Source organism: Myxocyprinus asiaticus, chromosome 6 (genome assembly GCF_019703515.2).
Source record: "Myxocyprinus asiaticus isolate MX2 ecotype Aquarium Trade chromosome 6, UBuf_Myxa_2, whole genome shotgun sequence".
NCBI lineage: Eukaryota > Metazoa > Chordata > Actinopteri > Cypriniformes > Catostomidae > Myxocyprinus > Myxocyprinus asiaticus.
The window spans coordinates 13,390,546-13,411,243 of record NC_059349.1 but is presented as its reverse complement, the minus strand read 5'-3'; the positions used below and the strand labels follow the sequence as shown (position 1 = coordinate 13,411,243).

At 43.0% G+C, this 20,698-nt stretch overlaps 1 protein-coding gene across 3 annotated transcripts in view; it reads left to right on the top strand.

Annotated features, from left to right (window-relative positions):
- The window catches only part of LOC127442471 (cAMP-specific 3',5'-cyclic phosphodiesterase 4B-like), a 99,697-nt gene extending 88,297 nt beyond the window's left edge, over nucleotides 1-11,400 (top strand). For all 3 annotated transcript variants that reach the window (XM_051700529.1, XM_051700532.1, XM_051700531.1), the window contains 9 exons: nucleotides 3,068-3,161; nucleotides 5,459-5,643; nucleotides 5,760-5,858; nucleotides 5,985-6,149; nucleotides 7,139-7,238; nucleotides 7,404-7,558; nucleotides 7,817-7,939; nucleotides 8,515-8,697; nucleotides 8,825-11,400. In XM_051700529.1, the coding sequence (XP_051556489.1) occupies nucleotides 3,068-3,161; nucleotides 5,459-5,643; nucleotides 5,760-5,858; nucleotides 5,985-6,149; nucleotides 7,139-7,238; nucleotides 7,404-7,558; nucleotides 7,817-7,939; nucleotides 8,515-8,697; nucleotides 8,825-9,106 (1,386 nt within the window). In that variant the 3' untranslated portion in view covers nucleotides 9,107-11,400. The remainder of the gene's footprint in view (nucleotides 1-3,067; nucleotides 3,162-5,458; nucleotides 5,644-5,759; nucleotides 5,859-5,984; nucleotides 6,150-7,138; nucleotides 7,239-7,403; nucleotides 7,559-7,816; nucleotides 7,940-8,514; nucleotides 8,698-8,824) is intronic.
- Nucleotides 11,401-20,698: the final 9,298 nt, after the last annotated feature.

The window sequence follows — 20,698 nt, the reverse complement described above, 5'->3', positions numbered from 1 at the left end:
CTGTGGGGAGGAACAACGTCAAATGGGAACCACTGGTGGACCCCCGGAATGTGCTGATGCCACCACTGCACATCAAATTGGGCCTTATGAAACAATTTGTCAGAGCTCTAGATAAGGAGTTATTCCTTCAAGTACCTTCAAGACTTCTTCGCTAAGCTGTCTGAGGCAAAGGTCAAAGCCGTTGTCTTCGTCAGACCACAGATAAAGAAGATCCTGGAGTGCAATGAATTCCCAAGAAGCTCACTAGTAAGGAGAAAGTGGCTTGGAACAGCTTTGTCGCAGTGGTTCGGGGATTCCTGGGCAATCACAAGGCCGAAAACTATGTAGAGCTGGTTGAGACTCTGGTGAAGAACTACGGCACAATGGGCTGTAGGATGTCCCTCAAAGTCCATATCCTTGATGCTCATCTTGATAAATTCAAGGAGAACATGGGAGCGTACTCGGAGGAGCAAGGCGAGCGCTTCCCTCAGGTTATACTGGACTCTGAACGCCGCTACCATGGACAGTATATGGGAGACTACATTTGGGGGCTGATTTGTGAAAGTGATTTACAGTATAATCATAAATCTCGAAAAACTACTCACTTCTAAATCTTTTGTAGTCATTTTTGTATTACTTTAGTATAAATACATGTTAATTTGGATTCATATGTTGTTTTTTTCTGACTTTATGTGAACGAAAAGACACAAATTCGCCGGTTTTCTCATTGGAAATGGGTAAATTTCAAAATATCACTGTCCTGGTCACAAAAGCAAAGTTTGTGGGGAATAATAGCCATTTTCTATACTTTTGAAGCATAAGCAATTAGGAAATAAGACCTACTACCCAGGAACAAAAATTGTGTTACATAGTGTTATTTGTCTCTCATGTCTGTCAAATCCATTTGTAGTTTGACAAAGCTTTAGTTTTATTGTCATGCCTTTGAAGTTCTTTGATTAGTGATTTAGTCAGTTCCACACATGCATGTGCAGTCAGAACATGAGCATGTAGCGTGGTCTCATTGTGTCAATACCTGAGGCTTTAAAGAGTGAGAGGTAGGGACTGTGAGTCATGAAGGAGGAGCGCACGTCTGCTGTGAGGTGAATCAGTCAAGACTTTGTCTAACACATTTCCTGACACCCATCAAAGTGAGATCTTAGGCACTGTCTTGCCATATGGTCGCCCATAGTGTACAAAACACCGCCACTGCAACAATGGGCTTGTGCTACTCTGACAAAAGGAGAAAGTTTGCCGTGTTAAAAGGCTGGAGAGAGGTGAGTTTAGAGCAAGTATTTTATTTTATTGTAGGATCGTGATCAAGTTCTGGCTTTGCTGTCACTTGCTTTCATGGGAGGCTAGGGTACAGTGTTGTCTTGTTGAAGGTTTTAGCTGTCACTTATGGCTTTTTTTTTTTTAAGAAGAAGAAGAAGAATCACATGGAATGTATTGAAAGGAGTTTAATCTTATTGTATATTGTTTCATCTTAAATAGGGATATAATCAGCAGTGGGGTTTGTGGTTTCTTAACTACAATTAAATATATGAGCTTGAATTTGTTTGTTTTCTTTTTCCATTGCTGGAAGTTTGAACATGCGCAAAGATAAAACAGGGAATAACACAGAAGAATGCTGACTTTCTCAAATTTATGGTGACTTACAGTTAATTAATGATTGAAATAATAAAAATATGTATATATATATATTTATATAAATATTTCCACACTTTTAAAACAATATATTTATGTCTCAAAAAAATTATAATATATATGGAAATGATTTGAAATTGAACCAGTTAGTGATTTATCATTTATAAAAAGATTTCGTAACTAACTGAACAATTAGACTTGTTGACTTCTGTTCACCAGTGTCTAGTTCTACTACAATATATTATCAGCTGAAGAGCCCCATAATTGGCTACTGCTGCTTAGAAAATATGTTCATAACATCCCAGCTGCAATTTGACAACAGCATATTGTGGGAATACTGCTGACTGGAACAGTTATGTCTTTTAGTATTAAACTTGAAGGAAGTGCAGGACTAAGTTAGAATCTTAGAATAGTGTCTGTTATTTCTGTCTGGCTGGGAAAAGTTCGGCACTACTCATGTGGCTCTGTTTCCATGGCATTTATCCTGCTACAATATTAACTTCTCAGGTTTGTTTTCTCTGATATGGTGATGAGAAAAAATAAAACAAAGGCACATTTCCAGAAATGATAACAACTATAGTTACTTTTTACCATGACCTTTTTGCATTGTGCATTGTATCAAGCTTGCATGATATTGAGGATCTGAAACAATATCAGGATCTCATGCAATAAAATAAAAAGCATTGTTGTCAGTCTTGCACCCATTTCAAGTAAGCAGATTATGGCACATCAGGTGTTTTCGAGTATGTGCATGTACTGTCTTTTGCTTGCTGTGGCAAAGAAGTGTAGTATAAATACAGGAGAGAGAGAGAGAGAGAGAGAGAGAGAGAGGATGGAAGGATAGACGGAAAATAACCAAGACAGAGAAAAGAGAGAGGATGGAATAAGGGCACGGCAGATGTAGATCTCATGAATTCTACCTGGATCTCTCACCGTGTTTTGCTGTTTATGCGAATACAGTGATGAGATCAGGAGAGACTGTGGGAGAGATGCTGGAAGCAATGGAGGGGTGTTTTTGTAACTCTACCCAAATAAGAAGAGGAGAGTAAGGTTAGGTCTACTAACTGAAAAGACCAATATGCCTGAGGGCAACTACCTGCTCTCAGTCTCCTGGGGTTACATTAAGCTGTGTGTGTGTGTGTGTGTGTGTGTGTGTGTGGAAGGGGTGGGGGGGGGGGTGGGAGAGCACATTTAACTGACTCAAAATATTTGCTTTGACATGTACTGTATTAATTAATTTTATCTAATTTACCTAAGGCACTTTGTTTATGTCTTTATGAGGACTGGTCATTTAAAATCACCCTATATGAAACATTGTGTACAGTATGTGCCTGTGGGATTGTGCATGTAATGGTGGCTGTAAATCATAAGAATTTAACTGTTCAACAATCCAACAATACTGATTTAACCAAAGCATTTACCAAGAATTTGTTTTGTGTTTTAGTTCAAGAGGATGTTGAACCGGGAACTGACACATCTGTCAGAAATGAGTCGCTCTGGAAACCAGGTGTCTGAATTCATCTCCAACACCTTCTTGGGTGAGTCTGAACATTCTTTTCATGGTCTTCATAAGATGATTGAGGCTCATAAGAAACCTCAAACCTGATATTTGTAGTGCAAGTTTTTTAGAAAGTTTTAAGTTAGGGAAATCATGTAATAGGCAACTCCCATATTTAATTGCAAATAGAATAGAATACAATAAAAGACAATACAATATAGTCTTTACTGCAACACAACTGGGCTTTGCAATAAACATGTGACAGTTACTTGCATAGTCTACATACAGGACACGCTGCATTGAACAATTTGCAATGTACAATACAGGACAAATGAAACAGTGCAGAACATACATACAGTGCACAAATATTCACTATAATGTAAAAAATGCAACACAATACACACTTCAATACAGTACAGAACAGATAATAAATAGATACAGGGAGATTCACATTATAGAGTGGCAGTTGGTATCTAATATCTAATATTGCTCATTGTGAGTATTTCTATAGAGTAAAACTTGGTTAGAAATCTTTTTAACCAAGTTTTACCAAATTGTAATTTTTTGTAGTTTTTAGAAGCCTAGTGAAAAAAAAAAAAAAAAAAAAATCCTTATCCAGTAAACATGAAAACTGGAAAGGTCATAGAAAAGCCTTAGAAATTAATTCGGAGTCCTGTAAGATGTAGTTTCTTAAATGTATGGTGTATTACATTTCATGAAACTAACATTTAATTTAAATAATAAAGTCCTAATGCAGTTAAGTCCTAATGCACACTGACTTGAAAATATAGGTGAAAGCCATACTTCAGATGGTGATAGAGATAAAAGATTGTGGATAAGATGCAGTCTAGCTTAATTAAAACAGATATCTAGAGAACGGGGGCTCAATCATAGCTGAACGTCTTGTGGTTGACTGCACCACTGTGTTTCAAGCCAGTCTGATCTGGTCTGCGTCTGAGCTCTACAACGAAAGAGAGAGAGAGAGAGAGAGAGAGAGGAAGAGAGAGAGGGAAAGGATGGCTGAAACTGTAATGTGCGTCAGATGTCACAGGGTCAATGTACTCCCCTAACCCTGCCGTTCAGAGCCTTGCAGCCTACACACTAACACTCACCAACAGGGAGAATTTCTGAAAAACATTCTTAATATGCAGTGTGGTGCTCAGAGCTCACAGGCAGCTCAAGCTCTGTCGATAAGGCAACAATGGATGTTTCGACAGAGAAGAAGGGATAGATGTGGTTTTGAGGTCATAGACAGTAGCTGGAGAGAGAAAGAAAATAATAAACTGTGGGATCAAATGTTATTCAGTAGGTTTAGGGTAAAAGTTAAAGACTGAGAAGTTTAGGGGTGTATTGTGACTGTGATTTTGCCAAATAGGATCTTTTGCTGGTCCGAGAATAACACTCCTGTCAAACAAACACAGTCCTAACTCTATACTCTAACCCTAACCCCAACCCCAACCTGTCCCTAAACCTAGCCCTTACCCTACCATTAACTACCCCTACAACCAGAAGGAAATAATAGATTGAGAAGAATGTTGTTCAAGCCCAAACCCTAATACTGTACTAACCCTAAACCTAACCCTAAAATCTGATTGATGGGAATGTTGTTCCAGGATCAACAAGTAATATGTCCTTAGCATTCTTAATGAATAATACTTTATACTTTCAGTAGTTCACAAGTTAATGTAATCCTGCCATGAGGATAGTGGAAACGTGTTTGGCTCATGTCTCCGGCTTGTTGAGTTATTAATGAACAGATGGGAGGAGTTGGGGTGGTGGAGGGATGCTGGAGGAATCGTTGAAGCATGGATGTAAGCAGCTGTTTATATTCCCTTACTCTGGCGATGTGATTGGTCGGATTAAATGAACATGCTCCTCCCGAACTTTGTTATGAAACTCCTTAAGTTTGCTTACTAATAAGGGGAAAATCATGAACTGTTCTGAAAGATCTCAAAGATTGCTAACCCTGCTGGAAAGACTAGCATGTTTTAGGAGATGCTGGTGTCCCCAAGCTGCTTAACAAGCTTAACCAGAAGACTTGGTCAATCATCTTCACAAAAAAGGCCATGCTTGGCTATGCTGGTCCAATAGCTAGACCAGCCCTAGTCAGCATAAACCAGCCTGGAAACTTGTGCTGGCCTAAGATGGTCCTTTAACCAGAGAATACTTATCTGTCTAATGTTTTGGCAGGAATTCCTTTTAGGTGGCTTTTACAGCTAATTGATTTCATTTGATGAATTGAACTCACAGTCTGAAAAGTCGTGAATTGAGTGTGTGAGTGTTAACTTTAACAGTTACTTTAGCATGAGTAACAGGCCGAAACCTCTTTCCCTCTAGATAAACAGAATGAACTGGAGATCCCGTCGCCCACTCCGAAATTGCGGGATAGGAAGAGGAGGCAGCAGCAGCTAATGACTCAGATCAGTGGGGTGATTAAGATCACGCATGGCCCTGGTCTTTCCAGCAGCTGCAGTACGGCCCGCTTTGGAGTAAAAACTGATCTTGAGGACTTGCTCTCTAAGGTACAGTCTTAAAAATGATTGACTCACTTAACAGACCACTTGTTGCACAGATTACTTCTGGCATCTTTGTTGGATTTGTACTGTTAATTAATGTATATATTCTCTTGACCTCCCAGGACCTGGAGGACATCAACAAGTGGGGTCTGAACATCTTCAAAGTTGCAGAGCATTCTCACCATCGGCCACTGACATGCATCATGTACGCCATCTTTCAGGTAAGGACACAAAACAATAAGCACATCTCACAAACTAAAGCCTGAAAAACTGAAACTGAAACTGAATAAAGTGCTGGGATATGTTTTTGAAATGAAACAGAACTAAAGCCTGTGTCTTTCCTCTAGGAGAGAGACTTAATGAAGACATTCAAGATCCCAGTGGACACCTTTGTGACATACATGATAACTCTTGAAGACCACTACCATGCTGATGTTGCCTATCACAACAGTCTCCACGCGGCTGACGTTGCGCAATCCACACACATCCTTCTGTCCACACCTGCACTGGATGTAAGAGACTATTATAGACACAGTATATATCAAATAGATGTAGTTATTAGTGGTGATTTCTAAGGAAAGAATTACTATAACTATTGCTCATACTTAGGGTTAGCGATCTGAACACCTAAGTATTAAACTTTCACACGTAACATGTCCCACACTATTTGTGCTATGGATATGAATGATACCTCAAATTGAGCTATTACTTTTTGAAGCGATCGGACTTAAATTTTTACCTAATAGCCAATAAAACGGGCAAAAAATCCCACAGACTTACATTAAAATACAGACCCGAGCCATATCTAGGAACCAGAAAATCATAAGAGACTTTGAGGTAGTCTCTTTTGACTTGAGCCAGTAAACAACCAACACCCTAGCAACCGCAGAGAAAAACACTAAAAACCTCTCTGAACACCTTAGCAGATGCATAGCAACACCCTGGCAACCACCCACAACACCCTAGCATCATGGCGGTGAATTTTGCATAGGCTCGGATTTCTCAAAAAAAAGAAAAGAAAATCAAGTTGAATATATAATAATCTATTAAAATACATACATAAGACACTGTATCTATTACTTTAGTATGACTCTATAACTTCCTTTATATTGCCTCTACAGTATGAATACTACTTCCTTCACCCTTTTATGTTTTCTAATCTTTTCATCAAGGACCTTTAGCTCAACTCTTTATATTTGTGTGGCATTTAAAGGCAGTTTCACATTTACAGCCAATCACAGCTGTTTCTGTGTCCTTTGAACTGATTTGTTTCTAAACTGACTTGATCTGTGATCCCTCTAATCCCTAAACAATGCACGATGTTGTGTCTGCAGCTCATTTTAACATTCTTAGTGTATAGTCTTCTTGAAACCAAATATAACTTTTGAAAAGATAAAGTTGTGTTGTATTAGCAACTTGTCTTTTATCTGTAGACTATTTTATTGGGTGAAACCTACGATCATATAACTATAACACTGGCCTTCAACTTTATTTTTCACAGGCAGTCTTCACAGATCTGGAGATTCTGGCAGCTATTTTTGCAGCAGCCATCCATGATGTGGACCACCCAGGGGTCTCAAACCAATTCCTAATTAATACCAGTGAGTGTGGGCTTGTTTTCCTCCTCCCTGTACTTATTGAGAAATATGAATCCCTATGAATTCAAACTGCTGCAGTTATTGAAATTCAGACCAGATGGAAGAGCAAAGCTTCAACCCTATGACTGTTTCATGTCTCTTATAAACACGTGCCTGTCTTTACTGCAGATTCAGAACTGGCCCTCATGTACAATGATGAGTCTGTTCTTGAGAATCATCACCTAGCTGTCGGATTCAAGCTTTTGCAAGGGGAAAACTGTGACATCTTCCAGAACCTCACCAAGAAGCAGCGACAGAATCTCAGAAAAATGGTCATTGATATGGTAGGCAAAATTTTTGCTGATCGACTAACAATTGACTCTCCTGTTTACTGTTGCCAGTGCTAGGGAGTAATTAACTAAAAATGGTGAAATCTGAAGTGTGTGAGGGGCACAAGGGCAATCTGAGGGTGCAATGCCCCCACCCCTAACCCAAGCCTCCCAGACTTCATTTAAAAATAAGTGTAGCTTATAGCTGCATTTTAAAGTAGCTTCCACATCACTGTTACATGTTTAATCTGAAGTTCCCATCTCTCTCAATAGGTACTAGCAACAGACATGTCAAAGCACATGAGCTTACTGGCTGAACTAAAGACAATGGTTGAGACCAAGAAAGTGACCAGTTTGGGAGTGTTGTTGCTTGACAACTATACAGACAGGATTCAGGTGAGTCCCTGCTTGTGTCCTATTATCAATTTCTTCTTGTGCCCTTAATGCCAATTTATACTTCTGCGTCGAACCTACGCCATAGGCTATGCATAGCTTCGGTGGTTGCAGCATAGCCTACGACATAGCCTGCCGTGCACCTCTACAAAAATGTAACAACGCGTCGCATCAACGGAGAACTCAACAGCTCCGATTAATCCGCTTTGAAACAAGAGAATTTCTCCCAGGATGATGAAAACGATATCTTAGGTAGCATTGCATCTATGCATCATATCACATTGTATTTGGACTAGTATTTGGTTTTAACCATGAGCAGCTGCTTTTTAAAATCTGTTTATAATAATTTTCTAAATACTTTTTAATCCACACATTACATTGCTTTTGTTTATTTTTTAAATGAAGGCATTTCAATATGCTAACAATACGCAGGAAAACCAGCGTAGAACTATAAATGCAAACCACTGTGTTGTCCATACGGTGTACGTTCAGAGCAGAAGTATAAATTGGTCTTTAGCTATAGCTCTTGTTCCTTAAAAACCTTCAGTCTTTAATGTCCTATTTCACAATGTCCACAGGTCTTACGCAATATGGTTCACTGCGCTGATCTCAGCAACCCCACCAAGTCCTTAGATCTCTACAGACAGTGGACGAACTGCATTATGGAAGAGTTCTTCCACCAAGGTGACAGAGAAAGAGAGCGTGGCATGGAGATCAGCCCCATGTGTGACAAACATACTGCTTCAGTGGAGAAATCTCAGGTGGGAATCCAAATAATCCATTACCTTCATGTCAAATCTATAGGTCAAGCCAGAAACCAAGGATGTCTTGGTTTGCTAACAACCTACATAACAATGTTATCTTATGGTGTGTTTGCTTTCTTTTTAGGTTGGTTTCATTGACTACATTGTTCACCCACTTTGGGAGACATGGGCAGACCTGGTGCATCCAGATGCACAGGATATATTGGACACTTTAGAAGACAACCGGAACTGGTACCACAGTATGATACCGCAAAGTCCCTCGCCGCCCTTCTACGAGACGGGAACTGATGGCAAAGACAAGTTTCAGTTTGAATTGGAGGTTGAGGAAGAAGCTAAGCAAGAGACAGAGAAACTCTTAGACACAGACTGCGTAGAGATACATTTGCCTTCATCTGCTGAGACGTAGCACCTCACTATAATGGCTGCTGTATTGGCCACATTTGACTGGAGAAATATTATTCTCATGCTTACTGAGAATCCCTCAGAGAAGCACTCTGTCTTGGGACTTTGCTGTTGTTACAGAGCCCAAAAGGGGAAGAGAACGTCCTCTGGAATCAAGTTGGAATTTTCTGGAATCCATTCAAGTTGGACATTGCCAAAATTTGATGGTCGTACCAAAAGTGCCCATCTGCTTGAACAATTCCCTAAGCTGTAATTTTATAATCAGAGGTTTACAGTCTGATCTGAATGTGGGAGTGGGTTTCTGTGAAGGAGAATTACTGACCCTCGTATAAGAGGGGTTTGTACTACAATGTCAAAGTGACTTTTTATACTTTTTTGTATTTGTGTGTTTTGTGACTTTTTTTGGTGTCACATAAAACTACCCTTTTTTACATGTCAAATGAGAGGAATGTTACAGTGCTGAAAGCAAAAAAAATGGAAATCCCAGGCATGTATTGGGAATGCAGTCTTCCTAAGTTTTGGACAATAGCATAATCTAATACTTGTGCCAGAATACTTCATTCAAATAATACAAAATCTTTGTACTTTGTAACAAATTGTTTCACTTTTTAAAGGTGTTCTTATAAACCGATTCTTCTGGTACAAATAAAGGTACGTTTTTTGGATTTATTAAAAGTAGGATCCAAAGAGTCCAGCATTTTAGTTGTGGACAAACACCAGGAATGTTCCGGGTTCAATACAAGTTAGGTTCTATCGACAGCATTTGTGGCAATTATGTCAGTTACCACAAAAAATTTCAACTAATAATTTAGATCCCTCTGTTTAAAAAATAAAAATATCAGTTACAGTAGTGTAGATAAGGTTGAATATGGACACGGACAAAAATAGCAGTTATATTAAGACATTTACATTACATTTATTCATTTAGCAGATGCTTTTACCTAAAGCGACATACAAATGAGGAATATAGCAAAAGCAATTCATCCTAAGGAGGTAATAATAAAAAAAAGTGCTCATATTATTGCCTATATTATTATATGCCATTATTCTATTATTATTGCCTAAGACACTTGCAATGGAAGTAAACAGGACATGCACTGAAGATTTAAAAGCAGAAATGTGAATCTCAGATTGCTGTTAAAGAAATTGCTTAAAACTTGCACTTCCTTAAAAATCTGTTGTATTGGAGCTATAAAGTTGCCTAAATTGACCTTTTAGCATTGGGACTACTGTTTTAGCTGGAAGAACTTCTTGTTATTTGCACTAACATGGTCATAAAAATGTAGTTCTTTATTTCCATTGTAAGTGCATCACTGTTTGTTTGTTTGTTTGTTTGTTTTACAAACTGAGGGTCAAGTTGAAAAGATTTTCTGTGGTAATCAATATTATGCCAATCAATGACAAATGCTATCAAGAGAACCCCAAAACTTTCTTTAAACCACTTTAATAAGGGAGACAAATATCCCAACACTTAATAGTGATATTTAAACGATTTCTAACTAATTGTTTTTTTTTAAAACATTTACGAATTACCTCTTTGTCTCGTTAAATGTCATTAGTATACTGTCATCTCAAATTAACAAAAAAGACTTTAAACACTTAAATCCTTTTTCATAAGAGCAAAAAATTTCTCTTTACATGTGTTATTCGTTCATATCTAATTTCCTAGAAGCTAACCTTTTAACCGTATTCACAGAACGCAGCCAACAATAAACCTCAATTACACAATCACTGATGTCAAACAATTCAGTTCCTCCTGATGTTTGTGCTTACTGGTCAGGAACTGGATGTGGTAAATGCACGTCACTCAAACTGAGATTAGCCTTTAAATCGCTTAATTCTAACTGATCTGAATCTCCATTTCATAATGATATGTATGCTGTTTTTTTTTTTTTGTTGTTGTTTTTTTTTGTTGTTTTTTTGCTTACCCTTTGTGTCAATGCATTTTTTCTCAACCTTTACCAACAGAGGACTATTAGTCAAAGAAGCCTCAATACAACTGACCACAGTTTAAGTGACATTTAGTATGTATAATTTGCCCAAATCCCATTTATGGTTATGGTATGAAGCTGGATATAACTGCAGACATTGTCTGTTTTTTACTTATGTTTGTATCATTACAAAGCTGATTTACATGGACACTGTAGAACATTTGTGATTTCACTGGTGGAATCACTATTATATTTCCTATTATATTTATTATTATACTATCATTTTTAGTAGTAAACTTACATAAAGGTTGTGTTGCACTTTTCTTGTTCCAAAAAGAGATTAAAATGAGAAATAAATGAAAATGTTGCTTTCAGTTTATAATTGTTCAATTGCTGTAACTTGGATATTCCATGTGTAGGGTAGGATAGGATATTTTTTTACAAGAGTGTCAGAGGGTGAGGGGAGACAAGGGGAACCAAACGCAGAGGGAAACAGTCAATGAGTTTATTAACAATTGTAACGAGACAGGAGAGAATGGAGGATCTAAATGCAGCGTCTTTAATAGAAACAAAAGATGAACAAAGTAACTCAGAATAAAAACGAAAGCAAAACACAGGGAACCCGGTACAGAACATGACAATACATGTAAAGGCTGACAAAGGAAACAGGGAAAACAAGGGCTTAAATACACAGGGGCAAACAAGGGAATGAGGAACACCTGTGGAAACAATCAAGGGAAAACCAACCATAAAATGAAACTACAATAGGACTACAAACTAACAGGAAACAGAAACATGGGAACTAAACAAGAATTTTAACATAAAAGTCAATACAAAAAAACAAGGAATTTGACAGAGCCCCCCTTTTAAGGAGCGGATTCCAGACACTCAACAAAAACAAATTGTCCATGGGGTGTGGGGGAAAACAGGTAGTTCAGGGGGGCACAAGGGGTAAACAGGCAGTTCCAGTGGGCACAAGGAGCAAGGGGAGCAGAGGAATAAGGCAAAGTCAGGGAGGCTTGAAACCAAGGCGGAGCCAGAGGGATGGAGAGCCAGGGTGACGCTGCAGGTTCGGAGGACCAAGTAGACCAGAGCAGATCAAGCGGGCGGCCGGGAGACCAGGAAGACCAGAGCAGATCAGGTGGATGACCAGGAGACCAAGGAGACCAGAGCAGATCAGGCAGATGGCTAGGAGACCAGGGAGACCAGAGCAGATCAGGCAGACGGCCAGGAGACCAAGGAGACCAGAACAGATCAGGCGGACGGCCAGGAGACCAGGGAGACCAGAGCAGATCAGGCGGACGGCCAGGAGACCAGGGAGACCAGAGCAGATCAGGCGGGCGGCCAGGAGACCAGGAAGACCAGAGCAGATCAGGCAGATGGCTAGGAGGCCAGGGAGACCAGAGCAGATCAGGCGGATGGCCAGGAGACCAGAGCAGATCAGGCGGACGGCCAGGAGACCAGGGAGACCAGAGCAGATCAGGTGGATGGCCAGGAGACCAAGGAGATCAGAGCAGATCAGGAGACCAGGGAGACCAGAGCAGATCAGGCGGGTGGCCAGGAGACCAGGAAGACCAGAGCAGATCAGGCAGATGGCCAGGAGACCAAGGAGACCAGAGCAGATCAGGCGGATGGCCAGGAGACCAGGGAGACCAAAGCAGATCAGGCGGATGGCCAGGAGACCAAGGAGACCAGAGCAGATCAGGTGGACAGCCAGGAGACCAGGGAGACCAGAGCAGATCAGGCAGATGGCCAGGAGACCAAGGAGACCAGAGCATATCAGGCGAACGGCCAGGAGACCAGGGAGACCAGAGCAGATCAGGTAGACAGCCAGGAGACCAAGGAGATCAGAGCAGATCAGATGGCTGGCCAGAAGACCAAGGAAACCCGAGCAGATCAGACAGACAGCCAGGAGACCAAGGAGATGACCTCAAGGTGGCGACTCATTCAGGAGTCCTGGGAGGTGGCCGCAGGACCGAGACAGGGTCAGGAGGCCTGGGAGGTGGCCGCAGGACAGGGACTGGTTCAGGCTGTAGGAGGAGTCTCTGGGGGAGCGGGTGGAGCCGCTGGAGGAATAGTCTCTGGGGGAGCGGGCAGAGCCGCTGGAGGAATAGTCTCTGGAGCGGGCGGAGCTGCTGGAGGAATAGTCTCTGGGGGAGGGGGCGGAGCCATGGAAGACTTTGGGGGTGGAGCCATGGGAGGCTCAAGGGGCCAAGCCGTGGAAGGCAGAGCCATGGGAGGCTCAAGACAAAGAGTCCTGGATGAATGGGAAATGACCTCCATGGTCGCAAACATGAGAAGAGGCTTGGGCACAACCTCTGTGGTCGTGGGCATGGGAGGAGACTCGGGAACGACCCCTGTGGTCATGGGCATGGGAAGAGACTTGGAAACGACCTCCGTGGTCGTGTACATGGGAAGGGACGTGGGAACAGAAACTTTTCTTCTCTTCCTCCTCCTCTGGATGGCCGAAGTTGGCAATGCCGGCTCTGGGATGGATGAGGCTGGCAACACCGGCTCTGGGACGGACGAGGCTAGCAATTTGTTGGCCACGGCAGGTGTGGGCATTGGCTCGTTGACCATGGCAGGCGTGAGTGCTGGCTTGTTGACCGTGGCAGGCGCGGGCGCTGGCTTGTTGACCGTGGCAGGCGTGGGCGCTGGCTTGTTGACCGTGGCAGGCCTGGGACAATTTTTGAGGTAGGGTCTTCATGGAACTATGCACCGACATCAGTGGCGGATCATACAACTTGGAGACAATGGCCATGGAAGGCTTCGAGACAGGGGCTGTGGAAGTCTTCGAGACAGGGGCCGTGGAAGGCTTCATGACAGGGGCCGTGGAAGGCTTCATGACAGGGGCCGTGGAAGGCTTCGAGAAGGGAGCCGAAGACGCAGGTTTTGGCCCAGGGTTCCCACCATAATCCACTTTATAAAAGGAACCGCAAAGTCCAGAGCCTTCTCCACATATTCACTGAGCGTCTAGTGAGGATCAGCCAGAGGCATCAGTTCCCTCAGTGCACTATTCAGACCAGCCCAGAAGAAAACCACCAGAGAGCGATCTGGATAGTGCACTACATTTGCCAGCTCTAAAAACTCACGGACGTGATCCTCAACTGGATGGTCCCCTTGTTGAAGGAGCAGAATTCTGACAGCCACTAGATCCATTTTTTGAGGTCAATCTTTCTGTAATGAGACAGGAGAGAATGGAGGATCTAAATGCAGCATCTTTAATAGAAACAAAAGATGAACAAAGTAACTCGGAATAAAAGCGAAAACAAAACACAGGGAACCTGGTACAGAACATGACAATACATGTAAAGACTGACAAAGGAAACAGGGAAAACAAGGGCTTAAATACACAGGGGCAAACAAGGGAATGAGGAACACCTGTGGAAACAATCAGGGGAAAACCAACCATAAAATGAAACTACAAAAGGACTACAAACTAACAGGAAACAGAAATGTAACAAATTAGCTTAAAAAGGGAATCATTTATAATTAATTATAACTGGTTATAATTAATAATAAATATTTAGATTGGATCTTAGAATTAACTGTAGCAGAATTGATATTACAATTACTTGATCTGTCCGTCCACCGAGCAGACAATATAATTATTTATCAATTCTAGGAAGATTACTTTCCTGGCCAAGGAACAATAGCCTTCCTACTTATACAGTGCTAGCAGTAGTTTAGCTTGTAGCAAGGAGCAACATTCAGTGACTTTGAATTGTGAGCGGAACACAGAGACAATCAATTGTGAATATAAGGGATTTAATAAATGAAACTATAACTAACATACAAACAAACTAAGCAAAACATACATATATAGAATGAAGGAAAGGAGAGAGAGAGAGAGCAAAGAAGGCAGTATTTCACATCAGTTAACCACAACCTAAATGAGAATCATCAGAGGCACAATTCACCTTAAAAGGGGTTCAAACTTAAACACGCATCTAATCAGTTGTAAATGGTTACTTGCATTGGTTTGTTGCTGAATAAGAGTCTTGATGCGGTAGACGAGGTTCTCGACGATTTCTTTAGGATTGAGTTGAAGAAGTCCACAGGAAATCCACAAAGTTACTTGAAGGTAAACACTGCCAGAAGGTTAAACTCAAGAGGAGAGTTTTTGGAGTGGGTTGGTCTCAAGAAGAAGAGTTTTGAGCGATGATTAGTCTGCGTTCTGGAGTTTTGATAGTTCATTGCCGCACACATTTTGTGGGTGGAGTGGCCAATCAGAGGCATGCATTTTGAGCGGGAGAGACATCCTTTGTCTCCATTTATGGCCCATTCGCATTTTATTGCTGATCTGGACCGCTAGTGCAGCTTTTAATTCAAAACATAGTAAGAATTGTTCGATGCATTTCACGATCACATGGTGTACATTATTGTGTGAGAAATAAAGAGAAGATCATTTTGATACCAAGAAGGTAACCTCCAGACGATATTAAAGCAGAGATACACTCATACACTTGAATATAGGCATTTAACGTCTAACTAATACAAGTAAAGGGTTTTAACTAAGTTAATATGATAGGGGAATATACATACAACACATGCATATAGCAGATACATTTATAACTGCTTACTATGGCCTAAATAGAGAAAATGTCTTTAGGTGTGTGTGTGACGTGTATTGGAATTACTGGAGACAGACAACTGCTCTGGTGCCTGGCACGGGGGTCACCCATTATGGTGTGAGAAATAAAGAGAAGATCATTTCGATACCAAGAAGGTAACCTCCAGACGATATTTAAGCAGAGATACACTCATACACTTGAATATAGGCATTTAACGTCTAACTAATACAAGTAAAGGGTTTTAACTAAGTTAATATGATAGGGGAATATACATACAACACATGCATATAGCAGATACATTTATAACTGCTTACTATGGCCTAAATAGAGAAAATGTCTTTAGGTGTGTGTGTGACGTGTATTGGAATTACTGGAGACAGACAACTGCTCTGGTGCCTGGCACGGGGGGGTCACCCCCCTTTCTGTGGAATGTGTTTGAAGCTTGATGGAGACACTCCAGAAGCGACCTGTTTTAGCATCCTTTTGATAGTGATAAAGACCATCTGCAATTTAGCACCCATATAAATGTAAACGCGGAGGCCAGGTCAGTAATTTATATGCAAATGTCAAAAGGCTAAAAGGGTTTTTTTTTAAACAAAGTGTAATTAACCATCACTGATCTTACACAGACGTTACAGAAACATGGGAACTAAACAAGAATTTCAACATAAAAGTCAATACAAAAAACAGGGAATGTGACAACAACAACGTTAGTAAACAAGGACAGGCGCACCCGGCACCGGCTGCAGTGATGAGCAGAGTCAAAAGCTATAGCCACTCAGCAGGCTAAGAAATTAGTGTGTTAGTATGATGAGTGCGTGTGTTGTGGAAGTCAGGAGCAATCCGAAGAGAGTCCGTTGAAGCTGGTGTGGTGCGAAGTAAAGCCCAGGCAAGTTTCTCCCCTGTCACGTGGGCAGAGACCGAGGAATCCTCCTCCAAGGGAACTAGGTGACAATACAGGCGAAGGCAATGGTGAACAGGAAGGTAACCACACCTCTAGATACAGGAAACCAACAGACACACGAGCAATCTCTAACTCAACAAGAGAGCACGGTTATCACTTGACAGCAAACAATAAACTGGCAAAGAAAGAGAGAAAACTCAAGGAATAAGTAGGGAGTGCAATCAGTGAGAAGCAGGTTGACTGTGCGAATAAATCATTGCCATGATCAGCGTCTTCCCAGGAACGATCAGCGTTCCCATGGAAACGCTGATCACGCGTGCCAGCTCCACCTGTGAGACACAAGGGAGAGAGAAAAACAAACAACAGTATGAGCTGGTACAAATGCTGGAACCATGATAATATCCCCCCAGGGGCGCCTCCTGGCATCCCCAGAAAAGTTACCTTGCTGACGATGGAAGCGATCGATGAGGGCGTGGTCCAGGATATCCAGTGCTGGGACCCAACACCTCTCCTCAGGTTCTTAACCCTCCCAGTCAACCAAATACTGTTACCCTCTGCCCCTACACCTAGCCTCGATCAGTCTCCTGACCAAATATGCCGGAGAGCCCTCAACCAGATGCGGGGGGTGGGGGGGTAGTGATTGGATGCAAATTAGAATGCAAAACGGATTTATTTTTGGAAACGTGAAAGACGGGATGAATGCAACAGAGGTGAGGAGGTAATTTGAGGCGGACCGCCACTGGACTAATGACCTTGGCAATAGGAAATGGTCCGATAAACTTGGGACCCAGCTTACTTGAGGGGAGATGGAGTGGAATGTCCTGGGAGGACAACCAAACCTGCTGCCCGCACATGTAAGTGGGGGGCTTAGACCGGTGTCAGTCCACTGACCTCTTAACACAATTGCCAGTCCGTAAGAGGGCTTCTCTGGCGACGAGCAAGTTGTCGATGGCAACGAGTTACGGGCATACTCAACCCAAACTAAACATTTGCTCCAAGAAGAAGGGTTATGGGAGGCCATACATCGCAGGATCTTTTCCAGTTCTTGGTTAACTTGCTCCACTTGCCCATTTGTCTGGGGGTAAACCCAGAGGACAAACTCACTTTAGTCCCCAGCTGTCAACAGAACTCTGCCCAAAAACCTGACACAAACTGGGGGCCTCTGTCAGAAACCGTGGCGACCAGGAGGCCATGGATGCAGAAGACATGATTAATGACCACTACCGCTGTCTCCCTTGCTGAGGGGAATTTGGGGAGGGGAATGAAATGAGCTGCCTTTGAGAACCGGTCCACTACAGTCAAAACGACTGTGTTGCTATGGGAGGGGGGAGACCAGTTAGAAAGTCCATGGCTATGTGCGACCAGGATCTCGAAGGGACTGACAGCGGATGGAAGAGCGCGGCCGGGGGGTTACAGGAGGTCTTATTAGTCACACAAACTGGACAAGCGGCAACAAACTGACAAACGTCCCATGCAAGCGATGGCCACCAGAAACCCTGTCTAATGAGCATCTGGGTACGAGTAGCCCCTGGGTGGCAGGTGACGTTAGACGAGTGACCCCACTGAAGGACGTGCGTTCAAACTGATTGAGGAACAAGCAGCTTACCCATTGGGTGAAATCAAAACGTGTGAAATACAATGCCCAGCGAGCCTGCCTAGTTAAGACATTTAGCGCTATGGATGTACTCTAGGTTCTTGTGATTAGTCCAAACCACGAAAGGTATCCCCAAACCCTCTAACCAATGACGCCACTAGCCCAAGGCCAACTGGAAAGCCAATAATTCCTGGTTATCGACGTCGTAATTCCATTCTGCCAGTGTTAAGCGGTGCGAAGAGAACGCACACCGATGCATCTTTCCATCCGAAGGAGAGCGCTGCGAGAGGACCGCTCCAACACCAATCTCAGATGCATCCACCTCCACCACGAACTGACTAGCAGGGTCAGGGGTAATTAAAATAGGTGCAGTGGAAAACCACTCTTTAAATTTAGAAAACACGGCTTCAGCATGCAGAGACCAACAAAAGTCAGTGTGCACAGAGGTGAGATCTGTCAGGGGCATGGCAAGTTGGCTGTAATTTCTTCTAAACCTCTGATAAAAGTTGGCAAACCCCAGAAACCTTGCAAGAATCTGGGGTTGGCCACTCAGAGACAGCTTTAACCTTGGCCGCTTCCATACACACTCCCTCGGATGAAACGATGAACCCCAAGAACAGAATCGACTTTGCATGAAAAGTGCACTTCTCCGCCTTGACAAACAGCTGATTCTCCAACAGCTGCTGAAGCACCTGCCTGACGTGCTGCATATTGTCCTGCATATTCTGGGAGAAGATCAGAATATCATCAAGATAAACAAAAACAAAAACTAAACAATCGACCATGTCTCTAAACACGTCATTCACAAGCCCCTGGAAGATGGTGGGTGCATTGACCAATCTGAAAGACACAACCAAATATTCAATGTGCCCCCTATGGGTGTTAAATGCCATCTTCCACTCATCCCCCTTCCTGATATGGACCAGGTGATAAGCGTTGCATAGGTCCATCTTCGTAAAGACGGACGCCCCCTGCAAGAGTTTGAAGGCTGAGGACATCAACGGCAAAGGATAAAGGTTCTTCACCGTGATGTCATTCAGCCCCCGATAATCCATGCAGGGTCTAAGCGAGCCATCCTTCTTCTCCATGAAGAAGAACCCCGCCCCTGCGGGTGAAGAGGAAGGGTGGATGAGACCGCTGCTAAAGACTCATTTATATACCTGTTCATGGCCTCCCTCTCAGGAGCCGAGAGTGAATACAGCCATCCTTGAGGAGGAGGGATGCCAGGAAGCAATTCTATAGCACAGTCATACGGGTGATGAGGAGGAAGGATCACGGCATGGGACCAGCTGAACACCGTCCTCAAGTCATGGTACACCAACGGTACTCCAGACAAATCTGCCGGCTCATCCTGCAACGAAACAAAAGACTGGACAGGGGAGACAGCAGAGTTAAGACAATGTGAAGAACAAAAAGAGCTCCAAACAGGGACTGTGTTGGTTGCCCAATCTATGTGTGGGTTGCACGTTACGAACCAGGGATGTCCCAGCATGACTGGGGTCGATGGGGACTGGATGAGATAGAAGGACAACTGTTCAGAGTGGTTGCCAGAGACAAAGGTGACTGGTTTCGTGGAATGGGTGATGACTGACAGGGGTGTTCCACTATGTGTGTGGGCAGTGATGGGCTCATCCAATCGGACCCTGGGGAGCCGCTATTTGGAAGCCAAGTCTGTGTCAATGAAATTCCCTTCGACACCAGAATCTACCAAAGCCAATATCGTATGACTGTCCGTTCTATTCTGCAGCCGGGCCGGGAGAAGCGTGCAATGTTCGGGGGCTTTGTCCAAGGGTGTCGCGCTCACCAGTAACCCCCTTACTACTGACGAACGTTGTCTTTTACCTGGCATGTTGCAGAGAGGTGGCCCAATCGGCCACAAGAAAATCATAACCCCTTAAGAAGCTGCCGCTGCCTTTCCTTATGTCACACAGGAAATCTATCCACCTGCATGGGCTCAGAGTAGAGGCGAGAGTCAGGTGATCTGGTAGAAGGAGCAGGTCGTGGGTAAAGATCAGCTGCCCGAGCAGGCGAAGAGCGGTGTCAACGATGATCACAACGCTGAGTCAGGCGTTGATCGACTTGGATGGCCAGGTCCACCAAATCATCGAATCGAGGGGGAAGATCCAAAGGATAAGTCTCATCCTGGATAGTATCAGAAAATCCCTGCAAGAACAGGTCCCACATAACGTGATTGTTCCAGTCACTGGAAGCAGACAGGGTGTGAAACTCTATCGCATAATCAGCTACTGATCAATTACCCTGGGACAGTCCTGATAAAATCCTCCCAGCCTCCTGACCTTAAGCTGCATGGTCAAACACTCTGCGAAGTTATGAGGAGAGAGCTTCATAGGTGGAGCAGCACGGATGTCGGTTATCCCACATTGCTGTTCCCCATTCTCCAGCCCTTCCAGAGAGGAGCGTGATTACACATGCAGTCTTCATCGTGTCTTAGGAAAATGTGGAGAGCTGCAAGGAGAAGAACAGTGAGCATCGCGAGAGAAAAAATCTCTAACAGATCCCTCATCTGAGAACGGAGCTGGAGGGAGGATGCATGCCTCTGGGAACCATGGGGCGTGGGAAGCTGCCGAAGAAG